Source organism: Dryobates pubescens, chromosome 35, assembly GCF_014839835.1.
Source record: "Dryobates pubescens isolate bDryPub1 chromosome 35, bDryPub1.pri, whole genome shotgun sequence".
NCBI classification, from domain to species: Eukaryota; Metazoa; Chordata; class Aves; order Piciformes; family Picidae; genus Dryobates; species Dryobates pubescens.
This window is the reverse complement of record NC_071646.1, coordinates 1,463,928-1,490,767: the sequence shown is the minus strand read 5'-3', so window position 1 is coordinate 1,490,767 and position 26,840 is coordinate 1,463,928. Positions and strand designations below refer to the sequence as shown.

The following is a 26,840-nucleotide window of genomic DNA, read 5'->3' as shown; positions in this document are numbered from 1 at the left end:
TTTACTCCTTTGTTTTGTTCCTTTGTTTGTTGGTTTATTTTCCTGCTTTTTGGTACTTTTTCCCCCTCTTTCTCCTTTTTATTCTGTTCCCCCCCCCCTTTTCTTGGCTTATTATTATTGTTATTATTTTTTAACCCTCTTTTCATTGTGAGATTCTTTTCCCCTTCTTTATGTTGGTTTTTTTTTTCCTCCCTTTTCATTGCTATTTTTTTCCTTCCCTCCTTTTAATTTTTTTTGCTGTCCTTCCTTTCTGCTGATTTTTTTCCTTCTTTTTCTCCTTTTTTCCCCATTTCCCCTCCTTTTTGTTATTTGTCTTTTTCCCTCCCTTTTTGGTTATTTTTCTTTTCCTTCCCTTTTTTGTTATTTTTCTTTTCCTTCCCTTTTTTGTTATTTTTCTTTTCCCTCCCTTTTTTGTTATTTTTTCTCTCCTTTTTAATTATTTTTTTCTTTTTCCCCTCCTATTTTATTTTTATTTTTCCCTCCCTTTTTTTGTTTTTTTTTTTTTTCCCTCCTTCTTTGTTGTTTTTCTTTTCCTCCTTTTTTTGTTATTTTACTTTTCCCCTCCTTTTTTGTTATTTACATTTTCCCTCCTTTTTTTTTGGTTGTTTTTCTTTTTCCCTCTTTTTTTGGGTCGTTTTTCTTTTTCCCTCTTTTTTTTTGTTGTTGTTTTTCTTTTTCCCTTCTTTTTTGTTATTTTTATTTTCCCTCCTTTTTTAATTTTTATTTTCCCCTCCTTTTTTATTTTTCTTTTCCCCTCCTTTTTTTGGTTATTTACATTTTCCCTCCTTTTTCTGTTAGTTTTCTTTCCCCCTCCTTTTTATTTTTTTCTTTTCTCCTCCTTTTTAATTTTTCTTTTTCCCTCCTTTTTGTTATTTTTCTTTTTCCTCCTTTTTTGTTATTTTTCTTTTCCCCTCCTTTTTAATTTTTCTTTTCCCTCCTTTTTGTTATTTTCACCTTTCCCCTTCCTTTTTGTTATTTTTACCTTTCCCCTTCCTTTTTGTTGTTTATTTTTCCCTCCTTTTTTTTGCTTTAATTTTCCTCCCCCCCCCCTCTTTTTTTTCCCCTTTCCCCCTCCTCGTTGTTGATTTTTTACGTTATTTTTTCCCCTTTAAAAGGCTGTTTTGTGAATGTGCAAACTCAGTGACCTTTGGTGGTGCTGCCTGGAGCTCCAGCTCTGGCTGCTCCCTCTCCTGTCAGGCAGATGAAGGCTTCAGGAGCTACGTGCGTGCTCTGCAGCCTCCGGGCTCCACCACTCAGTTGCAATCCCAGTGATGAGTCCCCAGAGGGAAGGAAAGGGCTCAGTTCCCTTCCCTCCCTCCCCCCGTGCCCGCAGATGCCAGGCCCTTCACCACCCATCATCTCCTCTGCTTCTCATCCTGGCCCCATCCTCCCCACATCTCCTCCCTGCTGCAATCTGGCGCTGGTGTGACCTTGGCACACCAGGAGGCTCCGACGGCAAAACGTCCCCCGAGGGTCTGTGGTGGTGAGGAGAGCCCAGGATGGGTGCACGGTGAGGGGGCAGAGAGGGTCCAGTTCCTGCCTGTCAGCACCAGCCCTGCGCTCTCCCAGTGAGCTGTCCCCATTCCCGGTGTCCTTGGGCACCGGTGGCCTCTCCGGGCTGTGGACAGGCTCCTGCTGGCCCTCCACAGATAAGGGCTGTGCTGGGGAGCCAGCTGGAATGCGACTGGGGTGGTTAAAGTTCACCTGCTGCTAGCAGCCGGCCGGGGCCTTTGGGGTGGCTGAGAGCAGAGCTGCTCTGTCCCTGTGGTGGCAGAGTGGCCCCAGCCTGGGTGCCACCACGCCCCTGGTCCTGCTGGGAGGGGGCTCCTGGGGCTGCTTCAGCTCCCATGGCAGTGGAGCAGCACAGACCCCAAATCCCAGTCCCATGGACTTGGTGGCAGCATCCTGCTGCCAGCCTGAGAGTGGCAGGATGGCAGTGGTGGGGTGGGGATGGTCCTCACCAAGGCAGGGCTGGTGGAGCTGGGGCTGGTGGGGTGATGGGAATGCTCCTGGGTGAGGAGGAGCTGGGGCTGGTGGGGTGATGGGAATGGTCCTAGGTGAGGAGGAGCTGGGGCTGGTGGGGTGATGGGAATGCTCCTGGGTGAGGAGGAGCTGGGGCTGGTGGGGTGATGGGAATGGTCCTGGGTGAGGAGGAGCTGGTGGAGCTGGGGCTGCTGGAGGGTCCTGTGGTGAAGGGCAGGGCTGGGGCTGTATGGCTGCCTCTGGGGAGGGGCAGGGGCTGGGAGCAGGATGCTCAGCCACAAGTGGGGAAACTGAGGCAGGGAGGCAGCAGCATGGGGATGTGGGGTGATGACCTCTGTGGGGGCAGGTGCCTCCCTGTGACGTGCCCTGCCTGCTCCAGAGGCCTCCTGAGGTTTGTGCACTCCCTGGCACCCAGCAGCCCCACTTCCTGATCAGGCTTTGGGTGTTCCCATCGTAATTAGTCTCTAATTGCTCTCTAATGAGGCAGCAATCCTGCGGTGGGGCTCTACTTAAGGGCTTCCCCCCACCCCTGGCTGCTTCCCAGAGCTCCCCAGAGTCACCCCCTGAGCTCTGCCCTTCTCTCCAGGCTGCCAGGGCCAAGGGGGTGCCTGGCACGGGTTCAGCGCCGACCTCACTCCTCCTGGGAGTGGGAAGGAGAGAGCTGGGATGGAGGGATCTGGGGTGGGATGAGGGGATCTGGGGTGGGAAGGAGGGAGCTGGGGTCCAGGCACTGTGCTCTTCTCTGTGCTTGCTCTCCTCCCATTCCCCTCCTCTCAAGGGGTGGCACTGGGGGCACTGGGAGGTGGTGTGCCCCCGCAGCGCCCGTGCCAGGCTGGCAGGCTGCCCCAGCTGCTATCAGCACCGCCTTTCACTCCCTCCTGGCACCCTCCCCGATGCCTCCAGGGCCCTTTGGGGATTTCCTTTGCCTTGCCCCCACTTGCCCCCCCCCCCCCCCCCCCCCCCCCCCCGGCATAGTCACCCTGCTGGGCTGCCAGGGGCTGCCAGCCTGTGGCCACCGTGCCCTTTTCTCACACTGTCCCAAGGGAGAGCCAGCACATCCTGGCACAGCATGCCCCCTCCCAGAGCTGCTGGGCTCCTCTCCCTTCCTCCTGCCCTCTGCTCCCGTTGGAACCCCCCCACCCAGCAGCCAGAACGGAGCCTGCTGGGTATTTATAGCCTGGCACGGATGCTGGGAGGGAAACATTCGGGGGGGGCTGCTTTGGTCCTTCCCCCACCCCCCAGTCCTCCTCTTGTAAAGGCCAGGCTGGCTCCACCCGAGGTGGGGGTGCCCACCCGTTGGCAGATCCCTTGGGAACGGGCTGGAGTGTGCCAACCCATCCCAGCTCCTCCTCTCCCCGTGCCAGGCACTGCAGGGCACTGAGCTTGGGTAGGGGGGAGAAGGGGTTGGGCACGGGGGGGCACCAAGGGAAAGGTGGCACCGAGAGAGCCACTGAAGGTGAAGCTTGCAGCCTCCTGCCTTGGGCTGTGGCATCGCTCCTTGGCAGCTCCTGGCAGCATAGTGTGGGGGTGACACAGGGAGGAGGAGGAAGAGGAGGAGGAGGAGGAGAAGTCATGTGAGGAAGGCTCAGGTGTGTGTGCCAGCCCCGGGGTGCCATCCACGTGCCCCATGCCCAGGTCCTGTGGCTTTGTTTTCCTGGGCAGCATCTCCTCTTTCAGCCTGGCTGAGCTGCCCTGATTTGCAATTCCAGCCCTCGGTGCCAGCCTGATGCCAGCAGCTGCTCTGCCCCCCCCCGTGCCCATCCCCACCCCAGGCTCTGCTGCCAGCTCTCCCCTGGCTGATTGTTCACCTTTTTGGGGGTGATTTTAGGGTTTTTGAGAGCCTTCTGACTTTTCCTCTCTCCCCTGAGTCAGGAATGGAATCGGCAAGCGGCAGCTGCCTGGGAGCTCGATGAATCCTGCACCGCTCAACAAAGGGAGAGAGGCTGTGGGGAGGGGAGGCAGGGGGGGTTCAGGGGGTGCAGGACCCCTCAGCCTTGGGACACAGCAGCAGAGGAAGGTTTGTGATAGCAGCCAGGCTGCTCAGGGCCTTATCTTATCCCCCAGCTTATCACCAGACATGCTTGTGCTGCAGATAAGCAGGACCTTGGGTTCAGGCACGGGTTGGAGCTGGGGGGGGTGAGAGGGGAGCAAGGGGTGGGCAGCAGCGTTTGTGTCGTGGGGGGGGGCGGTGAGTCCCCCTCCTCAGGGGTGGGCACAGCAGTGTGGGGGTCCCTCTGTGTGGGGGAGCAGGGATGGGAGCACAGAGCAGCCCCGAGTGCTGCTTTGCTGCCAAGGGCAGGTGGAGGATGCAGGGACGGTGCAGGAAGTGGGGCTGGGGGCAGCAGGTCAGGATTGAACCCATCCCATCTCCTCTTGAAAGTGCAGCCCCCACCCCCCCATGTTTAGGCCAAGGAGATGGCTGTGGCCTTGTCCAGCTGCTGAAGGAGGAGTGGTGGATTCAGAACGACCTGAGGAGCCCTCAGCTTCTCCCCCAGTTTCTGTGCCTGCAGGACCTCGCTGGTGGTCTCTGCTCCGTCCCCAGGGGCTTTGTGCTTTGCTGGGAGGTGATTTTGGGTGCTGCTGGTGTGCGCTGGAGGAGCTGAAGAGGGGAGATGTCCATGCAGGAGTGCTGCCAAGTGCCAGGGCTGCTGGCAGGTCACAGCAGGAGGACCCCAGGGTGGCCCTGGGGAGGCAATCCCCTCCTGAGGCCACCCCATGCCCCCTGTGCCCCCTCGGTCTGGGCTCTCCAAAGGCAGATTTGCTCTTCCAAAGTACCTTGACAAGATGCTGGGGGTCAAAGTGCTTCTGGGGTGGACCTGCCACCCTGGTGCCCATCCTGGGAGAGGTCCTGGTGCCACAGTAGTCCTTCAGTGTATGTGTGTGTGGGGAGGAGGGCTCCAACGGCCCTGCCTCTTGAGGGTGCCCAGGAAGCTGCGGGCAGCCGGGCTGGGGATCAACTGATCTCCTGCTCTTCCTCCTAGCGATAGGCCGGGGTGATAAGAGCTCTGGAGGCAGGTGGCTGGGGCGATGCCCTGCCTGCAGCAGCGCCCCCCCCCGCTCCTCCAAACAGGCTGCAGTTGTTTGTGCGCAGCCGGCAGCGCCGCGGGGCCGCTTGTGCAACCGGGGCGGGGAGCTGGCTGCGAGCTCCGTGGGGCTCAGCACACCCCAGATGGGGACTCCTCAGCCTCATCCAGCCCCGGGAGCTCAGGGGAAGCCTGGGATGTGCTCAGGCAGAGCTGGCAGCCCTCCATGTCTGAGCTGCCCTTTCTCAGCACCAGGTTCCCACGTGGAGCACGGAGAGGTCCCCACGGCTGTGCCCAGCGAGGCCACCTCCGTGCCACGAAGCGGCTTCACCCCCAGCTGGCAAAGCAGTCTGGGGACTCCCCTTTCCCGTGGGCAGTGCTTGGGGTGGGCCTCGTGTCCCCCCCCCCCGAAGGGCACACGGCACAATCCTCGCTCAGCCCAGGGGATGGGGCTGGGGCTGGGGTGAAGCAAGCAGCTGTGTGTACAGCCCAACCCCCCCCAGCGGTATGTGGCCGTCCCGGTTCTGGCTGCAGGTGAGCCTGGAGAGCTGGGAACAGCAGGGCAGGGTTTTGCCTTCTGCAGGGCTTTGTCCTGCCGGGGGAAGCAAGCACGGCCCTGGCAGCGCTGGCACACGGAAGTCCCTTGGTGGCACAGCGTGGCCCTGGCTGCGCGCTGCTCGGCAGGGATGGTGACTGGCACCCACCCCCGGCTCGTCCATGTGGCATCCCTGCTGGGTGAGGGGCACCAAAACCTCCTGTGACAGATCATCCAGCGTGGTGCTGAGTCCCTCTGACCTGTTTTGAGGAGCTTAAAACCGACCCTGTTTGCTTTGCCAGCGCCGTTGTTTGTAGCACCCAGACAAGGTGGTGCCCATCTGGTGCCCACCGATGGGCCCCTTCCCTTTGGCCAGGGCACAGAACCCTCTCCCCCTGCCCAGGGGCAGGGAACGCAACCACGTTTAAACCGGGGCACCAACCAGCGCCTGGCTTTGCTTTCCGCTGGCATCAGCTCGTTCGGGGCTGTGACCGGTGGCTGGGGGTGGGGAGGGGGTCTTGGGCAGCGGTGGGCACTGGCTGGGCGAGGTGGCCATCGGCGTTGGAGGGCTGCGGGGTGCGTGGCGTGGCCGGGAGCAGCGGGAGTGGCGTGGGGCTGGCGTGCCCGGGGTGTGTGTGTGCCTGTGCTGTTTATATAGGAAGCAGCCAACCTGCAGGCTCAGATTTCAGCCCTCGCTTATCAGCCGCGCTCGGACGCGGCGGCTCTCGGAGGCCACCGCCGCTGCTCCCCCTTCCCCACCGGCCCCGCCGCCCCCACCCCTCCTTGGCACCCAGCCCGGCGCCTTGCCCCCTGGCAGTGCTCGGCGAGCAGGTAGGCAGAGCCCGAGGTGGGTGCTGCGTCCGCGCAAGCTGCCACACGGGCAGGGGAAGGAGGGGAACGCGGCGGGGGGGAGGATGGAGGAGAAGCCCCCCCAGGGCTGGAGCGAAGGGATGGGGACGCTGGGGGGGGGGGGTTCCAAACCGTGCTGGGGAAGGCAGCGAGCTGGGGAGCGAGGGGAGGGCTGGTGAGGAGGGCAGCTGGGGAATGCAGCCCTGGGTGGCAGCGTGGTGGAGGCATGGCCGTGCCCGCGGGTGGGCAGCGTGTCCCACCGGGCACGGGGCGCGGGAAAGCGCCGCCGCGCTCCGCCAGGGGTTAAACTCCTCGCAGGGAGCTAAATGGAAGGTGTGGCAGCGCCGCGATAAGGCTGGCAGGGCCGGGAGTGGGGCAGAGGCACTGAGTGCAGCTCCGGGATGCAGGGTGGCATCCTGCCCACCCCTCGGCGGGGCATGGCTGCGAGGGGATGTGCCCATGCCCTTGTGCTCTGGGGGCTGTCTCTGAAGCGTGGGGCAGCTGCTGGCCCTGCCCTGAGCTGAGCCAGCCCGGGAATAATGCTGGGACCTGCTGGAAGTGCTGCTGGAAACCATCTGTGCTGGGGCAGAGACTCAGCTGCCTCTGCTGCTTTGTTGTGTTTGAAGGCTGTTGTAAAGCAACACTCTGAGTGCCCTCTGCTGTGCCCTCTGCTCTACCCTGCCCTACCCTCTGCTGAAGCTGCCCTTCCTCCCCTCTGCTTCCCCAGAGCCAGGGAAAGCCCCTTCCTGCCCAGCCCCTCCATCTCAGAGCAGGCATGGTGATGCCAAGCCCCTGCAATCCCTGGGGCATGCTCCAGCACCAGGCAGTGGTGGGTGCTGTGCCCCCCCTGTGCGGCAGCTGGCAGCGGCGTGGGGCTGTTGTGGGTGGTTCTCCGGTCTGCAGAGTGGGGTGGTTGTGGCTGCCAGCCCTGGAGGGTGTGTGGATCCTGGGTGGGATGTCCAGGAGATGGGAAGGATCTCCCCACTGCTCTCCAGCACTGCCAGGGCAGTGGGTTTATGTCTGAGCCTGATGCTGGCATCATCCCGCCCCTCCTCCTGCCCTTCCTCCCCTAGTGCTCCAGTGAAGGTGAAGAACCAAGCTCCAGTCTGGGACAAAAGGTCCTTCCTCCCTTCTCTCCATCCTAGTGCTGCAGGGCCTCTCAGGAGTTTTGTGACAACCTTCAGCACAGCACAGGGCTGGGATGTCACCTCCGAGGTCCCCTGCAGCGCCTGCTGTGTTGTGCTGAGGCAGGAGGCACATGGGGAGGGAGAAGACATGAGGCCAAGTCAGGTCAAGCAGAGCTTTGCTGCTTGCTGCTTCCCGGAGCAGCTGAGGTTTGTGTCACATCCCTGTGTCCATTCCCAGGGGCTTCTGGGCCAGGCTGGGCTGGGGGCAGTGGTCTCCCTGCACCTGGAGCATCCTCCTGTGACCCAAACCTGTATGGAAGCAGGACCCACTGTGCCACCAGCCCCCAGAGCAGGGATCTCCCATCTCTCTGGCACCTGACTGCTCTTCCCATGCCTGTCAGCCCATCCCATCCCTCTGGAGGCTCAGCACAAGCCTCAGGCTCTCCCCAGCTCCCAGCAAACCAGTTCCTGGTAGAGGGCACCCACCACGCTTGCTCCCAACCGAACCTGCTGCAGCTCCCCAGCCCCGGCTGCCTGCCGGCATCCTCGGGGGGATGCCGAGGGCAGGAGCGTCGGCAAAGAGCTCATCCCGGCGGTGCCGCCGGCGCCAGAGCCATCACCAAGGGCTGTCACCGGGCTGGGACTGGCCCAGCTCCACCACCAGCCCTGCTCAGCCACTCCAGTCCCACCAGCTTCCCTCCCCGGGCGCTGCAGCAGGCGCAGGGCTGGAGGCTGCAGCCGGAGCCCGCAGGCTCCACCAAGGGAGGGCTTAGGACAGCCTCTGTTTGCTGGGGGGGCGGAAAGGAGGAACTGGCAACAGGCTGGCTTGCAAATGGGATTGCTGGGAAGTGGAAAGCTGGCGTGAATTCAGCCTGGAACTGTCCTGATTTCCAATTGGAAACATCCCACGGTGACTTAAACTTCACTGAGGGGAAGGAAGAGCAGAGCTGGCTCCGCAGAGCCGACGCCGAGCCCGCCCGCGGCGTCTGCACCTGCAGGGACAGGGGGGACCAGGAGCGAGATGAGAGCTGCTTGGTGACACTCCTGACCCCGTGCTGGCTTTGCACAGCCCCGGGAGACTCCGAGGGTCTGCTTCGGTGTGTGCAGGAGGGAGGCTTACAGCTCCCTCTGCTTTTTCCCTCCTGCGAATTCCCCCTGGAGCTGCTCCCCGGGGCCGCCGTCGGCTTCGGGCGGTAATTGGGACGCGGCTGGGGAGCGGGAGCCCAGCAGTGATTCAGCAGGAAGCTGTGCCCGGCTGCCCCGGCCACGGCCCTGCCGTGCCAGGGTGTGGTGGCTTGGAGATAGCCATAAAATCGGGGCTGTCCCGTCCGAGGGCAGAGAGGGAATTGCTGCACCAGTCCTAGTTTTGGTGCCAATGGAGGTCAGTGGCTCAATAGGGCAACCACCTGCTGCCAGCTGAGCTCTTGGTGGGTTTTAATCAGGGCCCAGCCTCACCTGACCATTGGAGGCTGTGCCCCAGGATGGTTGTGCTGGAGATGGGAGCTGGCAAATCCCCCCCAGGATGGTTGTGGTGGAGATGGGAGCTGGCAAATCCCCCCCAGGATGGTTGTGCTGAAGATGGGAGATGGTAGATCCCTCCCAGGATGGTTGTGATGGAGGTGGGAGATGGTAGATCCCCCCCAGGATGGTTGTGCTGGAGATGGGAGCTGGCAGATCCCCCCCAGGATGGTTGTGGTGGAGATGGGAGATGGTAGGGAGATGGGAGCTGGTAGATCCCCCCCAGGATGGTTGTGCTGGAGATGGGAGCTGGTAGATCCCCCCCAGGATGGTTGTGCTGGAGATGGGAGCTGGTAGATCCACCCCAGGATGGTTGTGCTGGAGGTGGGAGCTGGCAAATCCCCCCCAGGATGGTTGTGCTGGAGATGGGAGCTGGCAGATCCCCCCCAGGATGGTTGTGCTGGAGATGGGAGCTGGCAGATCCCAGGTCCTGGTGCAGAGCTGCTCTGAGCTGGGACCTGGTGCCTTGCTCACCTGTGGTGTACCTGTGGCTGGATTTGGTGCAGAGATTTCTCTCTGCTTCTGGAGCTGTTCTGCCTGTGTCAGCTTGGCTTAGGGGGTCAGCTGTGGTGCCCCCCACCCTGGCATGCCCCATGCTGCGGTGGCACCACCGCCAAAGATGGAGTGGAGCTTGGCAAAAGCAGCAGACCCTGAGCCTGTGCCTGGGGTCTGGGGGGGCTGTTTGCTTAGGAACAAACCCCCCAGCCTGGGGAACCTTTGCCTCCAGCTGTGTTTGTACACAGAGGCTGGTGGGATGGGCACATGCCAGGGCAGCTCTGGGGCTGGGGGCTGTTGGTGCTGGGGCCAGGAGGAATCAGAGGCATCCATGGGTACCAGGCTTGGCTCCTGCCCATGGCAGATCCCTGCCACGATGGCTTTTCCTGGGCAGCCTGAGCCAGCTGGAGTTGTCCCTGCTCACTGCAAGGGGCTTGGACAGCACAACCTCCGAGGCTCCCGACCTGCTCCAACCTGCCAAGCTGTGGACTTAGGAGCTGCTGCTCGTGCCGGCACCCACACCACCATCCCAGGCCGCTCTCTGGGGCTGGGGGCACACACCACAGGTGGCTGTGGGGCTGGAGATCCTCAGCCAGCCCCAAGCTGCCCAGAGCCGGTGCTCACCCCGTCCTTGGGAGCCGGCTGGGGCAAGGCACTTGCACAACGGGGCCGCGGCGCGGTTGCGTCACGGCTCGGTGACAAGCTGTTCCCAGGCCTCCAAAGGCACAGGAGCAGAGCTAAAAATGGAGAGCTTCCCCATGCCCCAGCAGCACTGCCCTGCTGATGTAAGGCAGGCAGGGCCTTGCACCAGCGAGGCAGCCGGGGCGGTGGTGCTGCTGCTAGGGAGGGTGACAACAGCAGGCTGCCCGTGGTGACAGCCTGCGGCTGCCCTGGGATGGCTTCAGCACAGAATCAAGGAATGATTTGGGTTGGGAAGGACCCTCCAGAATGCCCAGTTCCAACCCCCCTGCCCTGGGCAGGGACACCTCCCCCCAGCCCAGGCTGCTCAAGGCTTCATCCAGCCTGGCCTTGAAGGTGGGTGAAGGTTTGTGGTGCCTCATCCGGCCTGGCCACGAACACCTCCGGGGAGGGGACAGCCACAGCCTCCCTGGGCAACCTGTGCCAGAGTCTCTCTACCCTCACTGGAATGACCTTTTTCTTAATTTCCAGTCTCAGTGTCCCCTCTCCCAGCTCAAAGCCATTCTCCCTCCTCCTGGCACTCCCAGCTCCTGTCACAAGTCCCTTCCCAGCTCTCCTGCAGCCCACTCGGGCACTGGGAGGCTGCTCTGAGGTCTCCCTGGAGCCTCCTCTTCTCCAGGATGAAACCCCAATTCTCTCAGCCTGTCCCCATCACAGAGGTGCTCCAGGCCTCTGATCACCTTCATGGCCTGCCCTGGACCCACTCCAACAGTTTGATGTCCTTCTTGTGCTGGGGGCACCAGCGCTGGGCGCAGCACTGCAGGTGGGGGTCTCACCAGGGCAGAGCAGAGGGGGAGAGTCATGAAACAGGGCACAGGAGGCAGAGCCGAGCTGCTGCTGCCCAGAGCTAAGTCCCCACGGGCACACGTGGCCACTGTGACCACCAGAGCGTGGTGGAGGCCGGGGGGATGCAGGAGCCGAGCCTGCTGCTGCCACCTTCCCTGCCTGGCTGCTGCGGCAGGTGTGGAGCTCGGCGCCGGCACCGCGGCTATGCCAGGAATGCGCCGACTGTGTCAGGACTTGACTGCAGGAGGTCGGGGAGCAGAGCAGCTGATGAATCACTTGGAGGGTTGGCAGCAGTGTGGTGCTGAGCTGGGGCAGAGCCAGAGCTCCTACAACCCGGACACAAACAGGAACCCAGGAGCTTCCACCTCCACGGCAGGAGGAGAAACCTCTCTGGTGTGAGGCTGCTGGAGGCCTGGAGCAGGCGGCCCGGAGAGGCTGTGGAGACTCCTGCTCTGCAGAGCTTCCATCCCCACCTGGGCACTGTGATGCTGGGCAGGGTGGTGAGAAGCTGGGACAGGTTGCACAGGGAGGCTGTGGGTGTCCCCTCCCTGGAGGAGTTCAAGGCCAGGCTGGATGGAGCCTTGGGTGGGCTGGTGAGAGCTGTCCCTGCCTGTGGCAGTGGGGTTGGAACTGGATGACCTTTAGGGTCCCTTCCAACCCAACCTGTCTGGGAATATAACAATCTGTGAACGTGCTGTGGCTGCCCTGCTTCAGCAGGGGGGTTGGACTGGGTGATCTCCAGAGCTCCCTTCCAACCCCAGCCACGCTGGGATTCTGATCATGATTCTAATCCTCTCACCCAGAGCCTCCCCAAGCCCAAATTGCCACGGGGAAAGTGCTGGCAGCTCTCTGTCACATTGGTGTGCTGGCAATGGAAGGCACCAGGCTGGTGCTAAGCAGAGCAGTGCCCTGCCTCGTGCCCCCTGCACCCCCTGGAGCTGCATTAGTGATGATGCCTCCTCCATCTGAGCTCAGCCTTGGCTGAAGCACTCAAGTGAGAGCTGCCCAGGGGAGATCCAACAGCGGAAAATTGCTAATTTAGACCAAACCAATCAAGAGCCTCTGCAGGGAGCAGCCCAACCTGCCATGGCTGATGGAGGCCAGGCTGGGGCTCGGAAGAGAGTGGCAATAGCAGCCCCCAGCCCCCACCCTGCTGCTGGGAGCAGGAGGAGGTTTCATTTCAGCACCAAAAGCACTGCTGCTCTCCAGGCCCTTTGGCCTTCCAAGTGCTCCCAGCTTGGAGTTGTTTGCAAGGAGCTTGAGGTGCTGGAGAAGGGCAAGGAGGCTGCTCAGAGGTCTTTGATACAAGTCCTGTGAGGAGCAGCTGAGGGATTGTTCAGCCTGGAGAAGAGGAGGCTGAGAGGAGACCTCACTGCTCTCTACAGCTCCCTGAGAGGAGGCTGGAGCCAGGTAGGGGCTGGGCTCTTCTCCCAGGGAACAAGTGACAGGGTGAGAGGAAATGGCCTCAAGTTGCATCAGGGGAGGTTTAGGTTGGATATGAGGAACAACCATGATGACCCCAAAAAGGCTGATCAGGCCCTGGGACAGGCTGCCCAGGGAGGTGGTGGTGGAGTCCCCATCCATGGAGGTGTTTAAAAGACATTGGAGGGAGGAGCTGAGGGATGTGGTCTAGGAGCTGTGTTTGGACTCAGTGTTCTGGAGGTCTTTTCCACCCAGGTGACCTCAGGATTCCATCATTCCCTGATTCTGTGGTTTGTACCCCACAGGAGCACGGGGGAGGGAAAGTCAAAAGCAGAGGGGCAGTGCACAGCAGGGTCACAGCGAGCTGAGGTGAGCCCTGCTGCCACAGCTCTTATCAGCATCTGCCTGCACTCCTTTGCAGCTCATTCCTGGCCCTGGGTGGTGGTTTGTTGGGGGTGGGTGTTTTTTTTTTAGCCATTTGATGGTTTTATATCTTGATTGAAACCATCCCTGCAGCAGCCCTCAGCTTCCCAGCCTGCACGGGGTGGTGCCTGCAGATGTTTGTCCAAGGCTATTTGTGAGCATTCCCAGCCCGGGCGCCCCTGGGGCTGCAGCTGGGGCTGCAGAAGGAGAAAGCTGCTGGATCTCAGCGTCCCAAAGCTGGAGCCAGGCTGTGGAGCTGGTAGGACATCGAGGGCTGTGAGTACCTCCACACCCATGGGAGCTGGGATGGGGGCTGAGCTCCTCCTGTGCCCCTCTGCAGCTGCAGGGGGATGTGGTGGCTGATCCGAGCTGGTCAAGCTGCAGGTCCTGGAACAGGATGCTCCTGAGGCAGCAGGGGCTGGTGGTGCTGGCTGGGCACGGTGCTGGGGGGCATAGGGGTTTGCTCCCCAGGTGCCATCACGCCCTGGGGCTGTGCATGGGCAGAGCAGGGCTCTGCCAGCCCCTGGCAATGGCACGGACAGAGGTTAATTATTCAACCCCTTCGCAGGTTGGGTAATGCAGGCAGTGGCAGGGGGGGCACAGGGACAGGGACGTTTGTCCATCTGCTCCCCAGACCTGAGGCAGAGGAACGGGAGTCTCATCCCCTGGGGGTGCAGGTGGCACCGACTGGGGCAGCCCCATGGGTTCCACGGCGTGTGGGAGACCCTGGCATGAGGGTGCTGGCAGCACTGTGTGCCAGCTGAGCGGCAGACTCGGGAGCCAAGGGAGCCAAGAGCTGCAGCTGGGTTGTAAACAGGCGGGGATAAAGTTACAGCCATTGATGTTCCTCGGAGGAGCTGCTGGGAGCGAGAGCTCCAGGACCCCTCAGCTGAGAGGGCTCATCCCGCCGCAGCCCCTGCAGCGAGGAGGGGGTGGGCAAACCTCCTGCCTCCGTGGGCAGCCCCAGGGGAGCAGCCCCTGCCCTGCCACACTGCCCTGCTCCTCGCGGGGCAAAGGGCTGCGGGGCACAGCCCCCTGGCGTTGAGCGCTGCCAGCTGCCCCCCGAGGACAAGGCACAGCGGAGCTTCCCCGAGGCTTGGCTGGATGCAGAGGGAGGATACGGGGGGTAGAGAGGTAGGGGTGGGGGGTGTAGGACTGGGGTCCGTGCTGCCGAGGGAGCATTTTGGGGTGCACAGAGACATGGTGCAGGGGGCATGTCCCCTTGGGAACCCCTTTGCATCAGTGTCCGCCCGGGCTGCCGTGCCACCAGGCTGCCAGGGGGGCTTTGGGAGGGCACAGGAGATGCTTCCCGTGCTCGTCCCGCGGCCGCACGGTGCCGAGGGGGTTAAGGCTGGCGGCAGCTGCCGTGGCTGGCGGTTAATGATTGATACCAACCATGGTCTCCGTGGGCCTGGGAGGAAATCATCAACTCCTGCGGCTGCAGGAGAGCCACCAGCTTGGCAGGCGGCGTGGACGGAGGGGACAAGGGGCGGCGGCAGCAGTAAGTGCTTGTTGTGTGCGGCGTGGGCACCGAGCCTGGCCGTGGCACACGTGGGCCATTGTCTGTGGCTGGTGGCCCGAGGTGGTGGCCGAGAGCAGCCAGGGAGCTGAGGGTGGCCAGCGCGGCGATGGGCACAGCCGGAAGCCCTGGCAGGGGTGGCACAGCGCAGAGCCTGGCAGGGCTGGGGGTGGTGTTGGGGTGGTTATCCCTTGCGGTGGGGAAAGCAGGTGCTGGGGATTTGTCCCAGCAGGGTTTCCCCGGTGCTGTGCTGCCATAATCCCAGCTGCTGAGCCGGGGAGGGCTGGGGCCGGGCTCGTGGTGATGCCTGGTGGCAGCGATTGCTCGGGACAGGTATTGCTGCCCGCTGGAAGTGGTTGCTTAAGGAGCTTAGCGAGAGGCTTAAACCCTGCAGGTCTTGGGCTGGCTTGTGGCTTGGAAGCTGTCAGTGGCTCACCTTTGGCGGAGGTGTAGCAGCTGCCCTGACACCTCCATGCCCCCCAGATGGGTTTTGGTGGCAGTGCCAAGCTCAGCCACGAGCTGTGGCCCTGCTGTCTTTGTTCCCCTGTGGCTCCAGCCCTGGGCCGAGGCAGGGGGAGGGTCTCCAGCCTCAGAGGGGTTCCAGGTTTGTGGGAGGCTGTGGAGTACAGGAGGAGAAGCTGAAGGATTGAGTCCTGATCCGATAAATGCTCTTCATGTCTTGTGTCTGCTCGCCCACGCTGGTGCCCCGGGCATCTGGGTGTGCTGCCAGCCTCCCCTCCCCGGGGAGCCCTCGCCTCTGAGCCCCCCCAGTCTGCTTTGTCCTCTCTCCGTGGCTCCTTTCATCCTCACTGCCCCCTGAGGGATCTGCTCCGGGGCCACCCCACCGGTGGGGAGGATCCTTGGTCAGTGATGCCACAGAACTGCCACGGGGGTGCCCTGTCCCGTGTGGGCACGGGGGCTCGGGGACCCTGCTGGCCCCGTGCAGATGGGGTGTGGGGTCTGTCCCCACGAAGGGGTGACAGAGGGACGTGGTTAAAGCGGGGCCCTGCGCTCAGTGCTGTCACTTGTTCTGGCCTGGGTCCTGGACCACCCCATCACACGGCTGTGACAGTCCCCAAGTGCCCCCCCCGCCCATGCCCATGGGATGCTGCTGCTCCTGCCCCGAGCTCTCCATCCCCCGCAGCAGAGCGTTTTGGCCGGACCACCCCTGCGAGCCGTGCCTGGGATGGAGCCGAGGTTACCAGGGAGATAAAACACAAACTCGCGGAGCTTTCTGTGCCGTTCCCCGACCCCAGCTGGAGCAGGAGCAGGAGCAGGAGCGGGGGACTCGCCCTCCCCGCCGATGCTGGCAGCCTGCAGCCGCTTTGTTCTCTGGAAATCCCCTGGCTTCCCCTCGCTCCCGGCTGTCCCACTCTGCAGGAGCTTCTCCAACTCTTCCTCCCCACAAGACGGTCCTGGATGTCCCTGCTTGGGGCCAGCCCCGCTCCTGCCCCAGCCTGGCTGCGCGGTGACGCTGGAGGCGAGCGGTGGGTGCGTGGGAGCCAGCATCCACCCTTGCCAAAGGACTTTGTCCCGGCTTGGCAAGCCCAGCGCAGCAGCCGCGCTGCTTCCCAGCTGGAGCCAGCTCAGGCTTCTCTGCCTTCCCTCCCAGCGCGGCTCCCATGGGGACTGGCAGGGCCGGTGGGGAGCTGATGGCGAGTGCGTGCTGGTGGCAAAGCCTGGCCTGGCCGCGGCACTCGCTGGCTGCAGCCTCTGCTGCCAAACCCTCCCGTGGTGCATGGGGCAGAGCTCTCCGGGTGGAGGCTGCTCGCCGCAGGGAGGCTCTCGCTGGCATCAGTGGGTGGGTGGAGAGCTGTGGTGCTCCCTGCCTGGGCACCGCGGTGGCACCTGACGTGTCCAGTTTGTCACAGGGGTGAGGTGGCAGAGGGGATGGGCGCTGGCACCCTCCCTCTCGGGGCTGGCACGGCACAGATGAAGCAAAACCAACCTTTGCTTTTGCCTCCTCGGCCCCAGCTGGAATGCAGCAGGCAGGCACCGTGGGGGCGCTCGGTGGTGCCCCGAGCTGGGTACAGGAGGAGCCTGGTTTCTTCGGCGTTGACTCCTGGCCCCCAGCCCCGGCGGCTGCAGTGCTGGAAACGCTTTCTCAGCTGGCCAGCGAGGTTGGGATTAAGGCAGGGATGAGGTTATGGAGGAGAGCCGGCTGCTGGTCCCGGCCGTGCTGGGAGCGATGGGAGCTGGCCAGCTGGCAGCACCCCCGGGAAGGGCCAGAGGGAAAGCTCAGCGTGCAGCTCGGCACTGAGCTCAGGCTCTGGGTGCCCACAAGCTGCTTTCCTCCCAGAGGCTTCCTCCCGCTGCAAACCCAGCAGGCACTGGGTTTTGCAGGGCTGCTGCTCAGCTCTGGTGAGCCCCAGGGTGGTGCCTGGCCAGGGGTTCCTAGGACCACAGACTGGAAGGGGTTGGAAGAGACCTCTGGAGAACATGGAGTCCAACCCCCCCCTGCCAGAGCAGGGTCACCCAAGGCAGGTCACACAGGAATGCATCCAGATGGATCTTGCACCTCTCCATCCCACCTTTGCCTCCATCTCTTCCCTTGCAACCTTTCCTCCTTCCTCTGCCCTCTCCCAGGGCTGGCACAGAGCTCTTGAGAGTCCAGCAGTGGCTTGGAAATGCCAAGCAGCATTTCCCACGGGGTGGTGACCAAGCTTTGGGCCACAGACTGGCACATGACACCCCATGGCCTGCTTGGGTTGTGGGCTTGCTCACAGGGCTGATTTTGCTTTGCTTGAGCCATTCCTGGGGGGGGGGGGGAAGGAACTGAAGGAGCTGCAGCGCTGGGGCAGCCCAGGGCCTCACTCAGCAGAGAGCCAGAGCCGGGGACAGCTTTGCATGGAGACACTGAAACAGCCAAGCTGCTGGCACCGGTCCCCTGCCTGCAGCCACTCCACCAGGCTCACTTCTGCTGGGCCTGCAGAATTCCACTTAAATACCTTTGGATTTTTTCCCCTATTGCATCCCAAGCACATCCTGCAGCAGCCCCGGGGGGCAGAGCTGAGCCCTGTGCACCCTCTGCCCCGAGTGAGAGGGCCCCAGGGTCATCCAGCTTTAATTGTGAGTTTGAAGGCATTTGGCCCTGCCCCGGGGGTCCAGGGTGGGACTCAGCCCTTTGCCTTTGCTCATCTGAAGCTGGATTTTCTCTGCCAGCCTCGTTGCAGGGGCAGTGGGTGCTGGGGTGACCCCCACCTCCCTTCCCCATAGGTGCTGAGCGCTGCAGGTAACCGGGAGAAAAGGGTGTCCAAGGCTCTGGCTGGAGGAGAGGGAGACTGAGGATGAGAGGGAGACTGAGGATGAGAGGGAGACTGAGGATGAGAGGGAGGGGTGAAGGAAGGGCTAGAGAAGCAGAGGCAGGAGGCCAGTGTGCAGGGTGTGCTTGGCTGGTGGCCACCTGAGCCCCTGGCTTGGGAGCTGCCTGGATGCTCACCCCAAGAACAGGGGCAAAGCCCCCACATGAAAGGGGTTTGGTATTGCTTCAGAGCAGCTCTGGCTGTCTGCCTCCTCATCCTCATCCTCCTGCCTGCTGTGGTGCCATAGTGCCAGAACCATGACCCCTCCATCCCAGCTGGGGCGATGGGGGTGGCAAGGTGCCTGCCAGAGCTGAAATTTGGGTTGGCTGATGTCTGGGAGGTTGTTTTGGGGGGGAGGGGAGGAGGGGAACTCCTTGGCTGCATCCAGCCTCCTGAGCTGGATTTGCTGTCTGCTTTTGGAGAGGATCCCCAATCCCTGCACCCTGCTCCAGCCCTCAGCAAGCTTTTCCCAGAGCCATCGGCCCCACATCCAAGCAGGAGCTCTCCCCATGGGGAGGGATCCCAGCACCAGGAATCCTGCCCCACATCCAAGCAGGAGCTCTCCCCATGGGGAGGGATCCCAGCACCAGGAATCCTGCCCCACATCCAAGCAGGAGCTCTCCCCATGGGGAGGGATCCCAGCACCAGGAATCCTGCCCCACATCCAACAGGGAGCTCTCCCCATGGGGAGGGATCCCAGCACCAGGAATCCTGCCCCACATCCAAGCAGGAGCTCTCCCCATGGGGAGGGATCCCAGCACCAGGAATCCTGCCCCACATCCAACAGGGAGCTCTCCCCATGGGGAGGGATCCCAGCACCAGGAATCCTGCCCAGCAGGAGCATGGTTGGCATCACCCACCAAGGCTTTGCCCCGTGCCAAGGCATGCTGGGGGCTCACTGCTCCCCACACCCACAGAGCTGGCTGCAGGCAGCCTGGGTGCACCAGCGTGGGCTGGTGCTGGGAAGTCACTCCCTGCTGTCCCCATTTCACCTGCTCCTTCCCAGCTGGGGTGACTTTAACTCTCTCACAGCCTCAGCTGCAGCCAAGAGCATCTATAAAGCAGCCCCCCCCTCCCCTTCTCCTGCCTGCTGCTGCTGCTGCCCTGGCGTGGCTGGGTTGCACCCAGTGCTGCTCCTGCCCATGCCACAGGGTGATGTGGGAGGGGATGGCTCTGGGGGCCCTTGGGGATGTGCCCCAGCCATGGTTTGTGGGTTGCAAGAACTGGAAATCTGTGATCTGTGAGGGCTGGGAGGGTAGGAGGGGAGCCAGGAGTTGTCCTCCTGCTCCCAACAAACTTAAGCTTTGGGGAAGGGGAGGGAAAGCAGCACCAGGGGGGGAGTTTTGTTCTTCAGCTGTGGTGTGGATTCTCTTCTCTTGCTTCTTGCCTTTGGAGGAGGTTTAGAGAGGTTTTCTCTGACCCTGCTCCCCCTGTGTCTCTCCTGGGAGGCTGTGGGGAGCCCCCACCCCTGGAGCTGCTGTTTGGAGCCCTGAAGCGTGGCCATGGATCAGCCATGGAGGAGGCCATGGAGGGGGTCGTGTCCCTGCCCACCCCCAGCTCCTAATGACTGTGAAATAGCCCAGCTGGGGCTGGGAGAGCTGAGCCTGCTCAGGGCTGGCCAAGCTGGGCTGGAACCTGGGTTAAAAGCTCCCAGAGGAGCCCCCAGGCCCAGGGTAGCCCTTCCTGCCCCTGAACTGGGGTGACAAGGAGTGAGACCCCGGCCCTGAGGGGGTCTGCCACAGGCAGATCTTGTGAGTCCTACCTGCAGAGTCCAGGAGCCACCTTCCCTGCTCCTGCCAGGCTGTCCCCTGGGGCTGCCAGCCCCCAAAGGGACCACAGCTTCAGCTGGCAGCTCCCCTCCCTCTGTGGTGGCCATGCCACCAGGCAGGCTTTGCTTGGTGCCAGAGCAGAGGGCTGGCACTGCTCCATGGGCGGTTGGGGGACCTTGACCCCCAGGAGCTTTGCTGCAGAGGGTGGCAGCGATGGAGAAGCAGGTGAGGTGCTGCTGTGGGGGCATGGGGACAGGCTGTGCCAGGGGGGGTGCCAGGGGTGAGGATGCTGGCACAGGGCTGGCGCTGCCCGTGGGTGCTGTGGGGGGCAGGTTTCTCCATGCCTGTGTGGCTCAGCTCCTGGCTGGTGGCTGGCAGTGGCAGCTCCTGCATGCCCAGAGAGCAGCTTCCAGCCTGGGATGCCCTGGAAGGATGAGTTTGGGTGTTTGGGAGCAGTAATCCCAGCATCCCAGCACGGTGGGGGTTGGAAACACCCAGTCCAACCCCCTGCCAGAGCAGGGTCACCTAGGGCAGGTTGCACAGGGTGGCAATGCCACTGTGCTGGCACATGTGCCCACACTGGGGACACTGTTCCCATCCCTGGCTGCTCCTCACTGCCCTCCTGGCAGGGACCACTTGTGCCAGCCAAGGAGCAGCAGGAGCATCCCTGAGCTGGGCACTGGTGCTGAGCCAGCTCAGCCCAGGCTGACCAAGAGGTAGAGCTGCAACTTCAGGGCACTGTTGGCTGTCTGGGGGGAGGGGGAGGAGGAGGAGGAGGAGGAGCAGGTGGATGATGCAATGGCCAGGAGGGGCTGAGCCTGAGCTGAGCAGCAGCAGCATGGCCTGGGTGGGCTTGGAGGGTGGTGTCCTGAGGTGGTCCCGGGGTGCTGGTGGAGCAGGGCCGTGGTGTGCTGGAGGCCTGCAGGCTGTCTCTGTGCTCTCTGCTTCCTTCTTTGGAGGTTTCTCTGCGATGTCAGCTCTGCTTTCCCTCCCTCCCAAGGCATTATCATAACAGCCCTGATGGATTTGTCTTCCCTTTCCAAACAGAGGGAGAGTAACCCCCACAAATCCTGCTCCCAGCTGGGCTCTGAAGGGCTCCCCAGGCTTTTGGGGGTGTTGGATGCCCTGCGTGTCCCCTCCTGTCCCCCCCTGCCCTGCAGCTCAGGGCTGTTGGGTGGTTGCTGCTTGTGCTCCCCTTGCTCCCTGGGGTTTTTCTCTCGGGGAAGGGATGCCCCTGAGGCCAGGGGGGCACAGGGGTGGTCTTGGGGACAGGAGGAGGGGGAAGGGCTGCAGCCGGGGAATGCAGGGCAGCGACAGAGCTCATCTCAGCGCGGCTGCCTCCCTGCGCCACACCCCCGCTCCCCGGGCGGCACCCCCACTTCTCCCCTGCCCTGCCAGCCTTTGGGGTACGTGGGGGGAGGTCCGGCAGCCCCCCCCAGTGCCGCTCCTCTCGCCCTTCAGCTGCTCCCCGGCTCTGCACCTGGGCTGGGGGAGGCGGCGGCTGCAGCTCTGCCCTTCGCCTCTCCTCTGCGCGGGGACGCGAGCAGGAGCTGCTGTTTGTCCCTGTCGCACACCGGCGCTGGCTGCCACACGCCCGGGGCTCGCCAGCCCCCGGCTGCACCGGAGCCCACCGCAGCTCCAGCGCCGCTGCCGCTGCCAATGCCACCGGCGCAGGGCGCGGGGCACAGCTGGGATCTTTGGGAGAGGGCAGCAAGATTCCTTGCCCACCGTCGGCACCCCCTTGCCCACCCCGGGCTGTTGTCGCCCCCATGGCATGTGGCATCGCCTCGTAGCGCGGTGGCTTGGCGGCACGGGGCTGGCCGTGCCCACCGCTGTGCCATGGTGGGAGCCGGGAGCTGGCGCTGAGCTGGGAGGGCCCTTGGCATCATGCTGAAGTTTCGGGCGGACCGACGGGCGAGGTAGGAGCCCAGGGTGGGCTGTGGGGAGGGGGGGACGAAAGGGGACCGTGGGCAGGTGGTGGTAAGGGACCCTCAGCCCGGGCAGTGGCTGCTGCATTGCAGTGCCTGGGAGTGAGGTGAACTCGGGAGGAGGTTCTGGAGCAGGGTCAGCCGAGGGAGATGCTGCCGGGGGGGCTTGGAGGGGGTTCCCTGCCTAGTCTGGGAGGGTGAAGTCTTGTCACAGCCATTAGGGTGGGGAAAGGCACAGCCGTGGGTGCCAGGAGGAGCTGTGGGGGCTGCAAAGCAGGGCGGGTGTCCTGGGCTCGGCAGTGGGGCTGGGGGGGAGTCCAGCCTGCGGGAGCAGAAACCTGCTGCGGTGCGGGGCTGTGGGCAGCGCTTGGTGGGGGGGCAGCCGCGCTGGGGTTCAGGCATGCTGGTGGGTCCCAGCAGCCCCCATTTTACTCTGCCGGGGCAGCTGGGGTGCTGCTCATTTGGCATTTGCGCCCTCCCCGTGTGCCGGCATCGCAGCGGGGCTGAGGACCTGCCCCGGTGCCGTCATGTTCTGTCCCTCCAAAGTCACCTGCTGGGGACAAATGGCCCAGGAGTGGCTCCAGCCCCAGATGCCACAACCCCCCTTTGCTGCTGTCAGAGTGGGGGCTGCCTGGTGTTGGCTGTGGCACAGAAAAGCCTGGTGCTGGGGTGCTGGGGGTGGTTAGAAGGGGTCTGGGGAGCCAGCGCTGCCCCTTCCTGTGGGGTGCAAACACATTGCCCAGGTGTTTAAGGTGACCCCAGGCAAAGGGGGAGGAGAGCAGATCCGTGGCAGGGTGCAGGATGGGAGCTGCAAGGGGAAAGCAGCTCTCAGCGAGGCTTTGCTGGGTAGAAAGTGGTTAATCTCTTCAGAGCCTGGCTGGAGCCCAGCTTTGGGGTGAAGCCGTGTGGATGGGCTGGGCTTGGCAGCAGCCTTTTCTTGCTCAAACTTCCCCTGTTTTGCTGACAGCAGAAGTTCAGCAGCGTGCAGGGCTGGTGGTGCATTGGCTTGGGGTGGGGGGGTGGCCGGGGGCACCCTTATCCTCGTGCCCAGCAGCTTAGGGAAGGAGGGATGGGATCCAATGCAAACTTCCCGGGATGGAGCCTTGAGCCTGTGGCTGCAGCTCGTCCTCTCCTCCCGACACAGCCCCAGCACTGCGGGCTCCCAGCCAGCGGCAGTGTGGCTCTCCAGCTGGAGCAGCAGGGTGCTGGGGTGCCCGGTGATACTGGCTCTGCAGGATGGGGCAGGGACGTGCCACCAGCCCAGCCTGTTGGGAGCCCTGCCTCGCTCCTGCCTCGCTCCTGCTGGCACTGCCAGGGAGCCTGTGGCTGCACCTCGGCGTCGCCAAAGCAGCGCCGGGGCTGAGCTGGGCCTGATCCAGCTGCTACAGCTTGTGCTGGTGGGTCCTGGGCCGGTGTTTGGGGTCTGTGTGGCAGGGTGGCTCTGTGGGGCACAGCACTAGGTGGCCAGGTGACCCTGCTCTGAGCCTTTTCTGGCAAGTGGCTCTGAAGGCAGCAGCCCAAGGGGAGGTTGGGGCCTTGGGGACATCGCCGCAGGTGCAGCCCGGGACTGACCCTTGCTGCTTCTGCAGTGACCTCTGAGCAGGGTTTGTGATGATGTCTGGGTTGTGTCCAGCAGAAGCAGTGAGGACTTGGCCACCTGAGACCTTGCCTGGGCTCCTGGCGAGGCAAATGCCTGCTGGGCAAGGCTGGTGAGATGTCCTGGGCAGAGCTAAGCAGGGGGTTAGCAGAGGAGGAGATGCTCTGGAGCCAGCGCCAGGGCAGGCGTGGGGACAGCCAAAGGCCGAGGCTGGGGGCCACAAACGTGGTGCTGAAAGGGACCGCGGGGGGGACCCTAACCAGCCCCTGCTGCTGTCTCTGCAGCCACAATGAAAGGCGGAACACATTCCTGCACCCAGTGACCGGACAGGTCCCCGAGGACAGCGCAAGGCTTGACTTGCAAAAGTAGGTTGGCTCCCCCGGGGGTGGGTTCTGAGGGGGGTGGGCCGTGTGGGGTTGGGGATGCCAGGGGTGGGCTGAAGAAACGCCCTCAGGCCCTGCTAACCTCAGCTCTCCCGTGCCACAGAGCCACCTTGGACATGTCCAGCAAGGCGGGCAGCAAGCGGCCGGCGACCACCAGCAGCGAGCCCTCCAACCGCACCATGGTGGCAGAGGTGCCCCCGGAGCGCCCCGCAGCCCGGGTGGGTGCCCGCAGCAGCCGCGCAGCAGGGCAGACAGCAGCGGAGATGGGGCCTCGGGGCGCCCCCCGCCGGGGACTGAGCGGCTCCTCTCCCCCACTGCAGGCTTCGCGCTCCTCCCGCAAGGGCATCGCCTTCGGGAAGCGCTCCAACTCCATGAAGAGGAACCCCAGCGCTGCTGTCACCAAGAGTGGGTGGCTCTACAAGCAGGTACCCAAAGCTCCTGCCGCGCCGGGCGCCCCCTCCCAGGGCTGTGCCGCCCCTCTCCCTTCCCGGCTCGCCGGGTGGGTGCCGCCCTCACCGCCCCTCTCCCGCAGGCCAGCTCGGGGGTGAAGCAGTGGAACAAGCGCTGGTTCGTGCTGGTGGATCGCTGCCTCTTCTACTACAAAGGTACAGCCCAGCCGTGGTGCCCACCACAGCTCCTGCCCCCCAGCAGGGCCTGCTGGCCGCCAGCCAGGTGCCTGCATGCAAACCTGGGCTGCAACCAGGCTCAGGGCATTGTGGCAGTGAGGGCTGGAGGTGACAGTGGGCTTGGAGGTGGCCATGCACAGTGGCAGGCTGGTGCCAGGCTTGGAGCAGGTTTTACCAGCGTGGCAAAGGGGGCTTGGAGGTGGCCATGCACAGTGGCAGGCTGGTGCCAGGCTTGGAGCAGGTTTTACCAGCGTGGCAAAGGGGGCTTGGAGGTGGCCATGCACAGTGGCAGGCTGGTGCCAGGCTTGGAGCAGGTTTTACCAGCGTGGCAAAGGGGGCTTGGAGGTGGCCATGCACAGTGCCAGGCTGGTGCCAGGCTTGGAGCAGGTTTTATCAGCGTGGCAGAGGGGGCTTGGAGGTGGCCATGCACAGTGGCAGGCTGGTGCCAGGCTTGGAGCAGGTTTTACCAGCATGGCAAAGGGGGCTTGGAGGTGGCCATGCACAGTGGCAGGCTGGTGCCAGGCTTGGAGCAGGTTTTACCAGCGTGGCAAAGGGGGCTTGGAGGTGGCCATGCACAGTGGCAGGCTGGTGCCAGGCTCGGAGCAGGTTTTACCAGCGTGGCAAGGGGGTCTGGAGGTGCCAGGGTTTGGAGGTGGCCATGCCCAGCCCTCCTTTGTGTGGGTGTTTGCCATGCTGGGTCCCCAGAGGGTTAACACAGGCACCTTCCCCAGCCTGCCTGGCAGCTCGCTGGGCTCAGCCCTGGCACCCAGCCGAGGATGGGCATGAATAATTGAGCAGGTTGTTGTGTGAGCCACAAGAGCTGCTGGGCAGCAACAGGCAGGCAGTGGGTACCCACAGGTGGCCCTGCCCGGCTGGCACCCATGGGAAGGAGCCATGGGACTCTGTCCCTACCACAGCTTCTGGCTCTGTGCTGGGGAGGGGGGGACAGGGGGGCAGTTCTGCCAGTGTCTCTGTGTAACCCCCACCTTTGCCCACCAGATGAGAAGGAGGAGAGCATCCTGGGCAGCATCCCCCTGCTCAGCTTCCGTGTGGCAGCCGTGCAGCCCTCGGACAACATCAGCAGGAAGCACACGTTCAAGGTCAGCCCAGGGTGCTGGTGCTGCTGGGGTGGTGGTGCTGGTGCTGGCAGGGCCCTCGCTGCTCCCTCTGCTTTGCTTCCCTGGTGGTGGGGCATGGAGCAAGCTGGGGAAAGGTGATTGCAGTAACCCCCCCCCCAGGCCTGGGTGGGTTTGGCGTCTGCTGGGGAAACTGAGGCACACCTGGAGCAAAGCAGCAGCTCCAAGGCCCGGGGGAGGGCTCACAATGAGTTGCTGCTCATCAGCCTGAGCTGCTGTGAGAGTGGGAGAGAGGTGGAAGGTGCCTGCAGCAGCAGCTGGAGCTCCCCCATGCCCATCCCCAGCAGCTGACCTTGGCTCTGCCTCGCTCAGAGCAGGGGCTGAGCTTCCCTGGCACCACAGGGCACTTGTGGGCACCTGTGGCACCGCTGTGCACCTTCAGCAGCACAGCTGCTCCGGGGTCACGTTAGCCCTTGTGCTGCACAGGTGCACAGGGTGGCTTGTGCCCAGCTACACTCATGCAAAATGCCAGTGGGCACCTTCCTGCCTGGGTGCCCAGGCTCCCTGCAGGGCACTGCCAAGGAGCGCTGCCAGTGTAAGGGATGGATTTTTGTAGCTGCCAGCCTTAGACCTGTGGCTGAGCATTGGTTGGGAAGCAGCAGTGGTGGGTGGCCAGGAGCCACACGTGGGCTCTGCCACACGCCTGTGCCAACGCTGCCAGCTGGCAAAGTGTCTCTGCCTGTGGCTTCCAGAGCGAGAGAAGAGAGGGTTGCCCAGGGAGGTGGTGGAGTCCCCGTGCCTGGAGGTGTTCAAGAAACCTGTGGCCACGGTGGTGTTGGGCTGAGGGTTGGACCTGATGTTCTTGGAGGCCTTTTCCAGCCCAACCAGTTCTGCGAGGTGGCAAAACGTCCCTGGGCTTGTGACACCTCCGAGGAAAGAGCCTTGCGAGGCTGCTGCCCGTGAGCTGAGCCCTGCAGGCGCCTGCCTGCCTGCCCAGGGGGCTGCTGAGGGATGCTTTTGATCAGAGGAGGGTAGAGAGGGCCTGGCTGGCCAGGAGAGCTCTGTGCCACGGTGCCCACAGCCCTGCCAGGCTGCGCCTTGACCCCGTGTCTGTCTTTCCTCCTCTCTCCACGGGCGAGGATCCCTGCGCAGGTTTCTCTTGGTGCCCTTCCGCCAGGCCAGCACCCAGCCAGCACCTAGGTAGTACCTTCTTGTGTTTCTGATGCATGCAGAGGGGTGAGGGCCCCCCAGGCTTGGCTGGCATGTTCTGCTCCCCCTGCTCGCACTAACCCAGGGGAGGAATGGCTTTGGTTGGGTCTCCTGCTCTGCCTGCAGAGCTTTGGGAGGCAGGAGGTGACCCCCATGGCTGGGCACAGTGGCTGCATGCTCTGGGGAAGACCAACCCCCCCCCCCGGAGGGGCTTAATCAGACCACCTAACACTTTATTTAATGTTTATTGGTTTTGAAAGATTGAGCCCTGGAAGCCTCTCAAGGGCAGGGACCTCCTGCTCCCTCCCTTTGCCTCCTCCTCGCTGCTTCCCCTCCCTTTCCACAGAGGGGGAAGGTGGAAACTTCAAAAAGGCCCTGAAGAGCCTTTCCAGCACCACCTAGGTGGAGAGTGGGCACCAGCACCTTGGACCAAAAGCCAATTTCCTCCCCCCCAAATAAATCTTTTCTGGGCCAAGAATCCACCTTGCCCCTCCCCATCATGCATGGCTGATGTCTCACCCAGTGCTGCTGCTGTCCCCTTTGGTCCCATGGGGACTTGCTTCCTGCTGGG

The 26,840-nt window shown here is 62.9% G+C and overlaps 1 protein-coding gene across 16 annotated transcripts in view; it reads left to right on the top strand.

Annotated features, from left to right (window-relative positions):
* Window positions 1-26,840, top strand: part of PLEKHA6 (pleckstrin homology domain containing A6) — a 50,765-nt gene that overhangs the window by 6,843 nt on the left and 17,082 nt on the right. For 6 of the 16 annotated variants that reach the window (XM_054176326.1, XM_054176333.1, XM_054176325.1 and 3 more), the window contains exons 1-5: window positions 21,011-21,369; window positions 23,260-23,340; window positions 23,462-23,783; window positions 23,891-23,963; window positions 24,984-25,084. In XM_054176326.1, the coding sequence (XP_054032301.1) occupies window positions 21,338-21,369; window positions 23,260-23,340; window positions 23,462-23,783; window positions 23,891-23,963; window positions 24,984-25,084 (609 nt within the window). In that variant the 5' untranslated portion in view covers window positions 21,011-21,337. Of the gene's footprint in view, window positions 1-21,010; window positions 21,370-23,259; window positions 23,341-23,461; window positions 23,784-23,890; window positions 23,964-24,983; window positions 25,085-26,033; window positions 26,261-26,840 lie in introns of those variants that run through there. The other 10 variants (XM_054176339.1, XM_054176335.1, XM_054176336.1 and 7 more) reach the window with 6 other exon arrangements.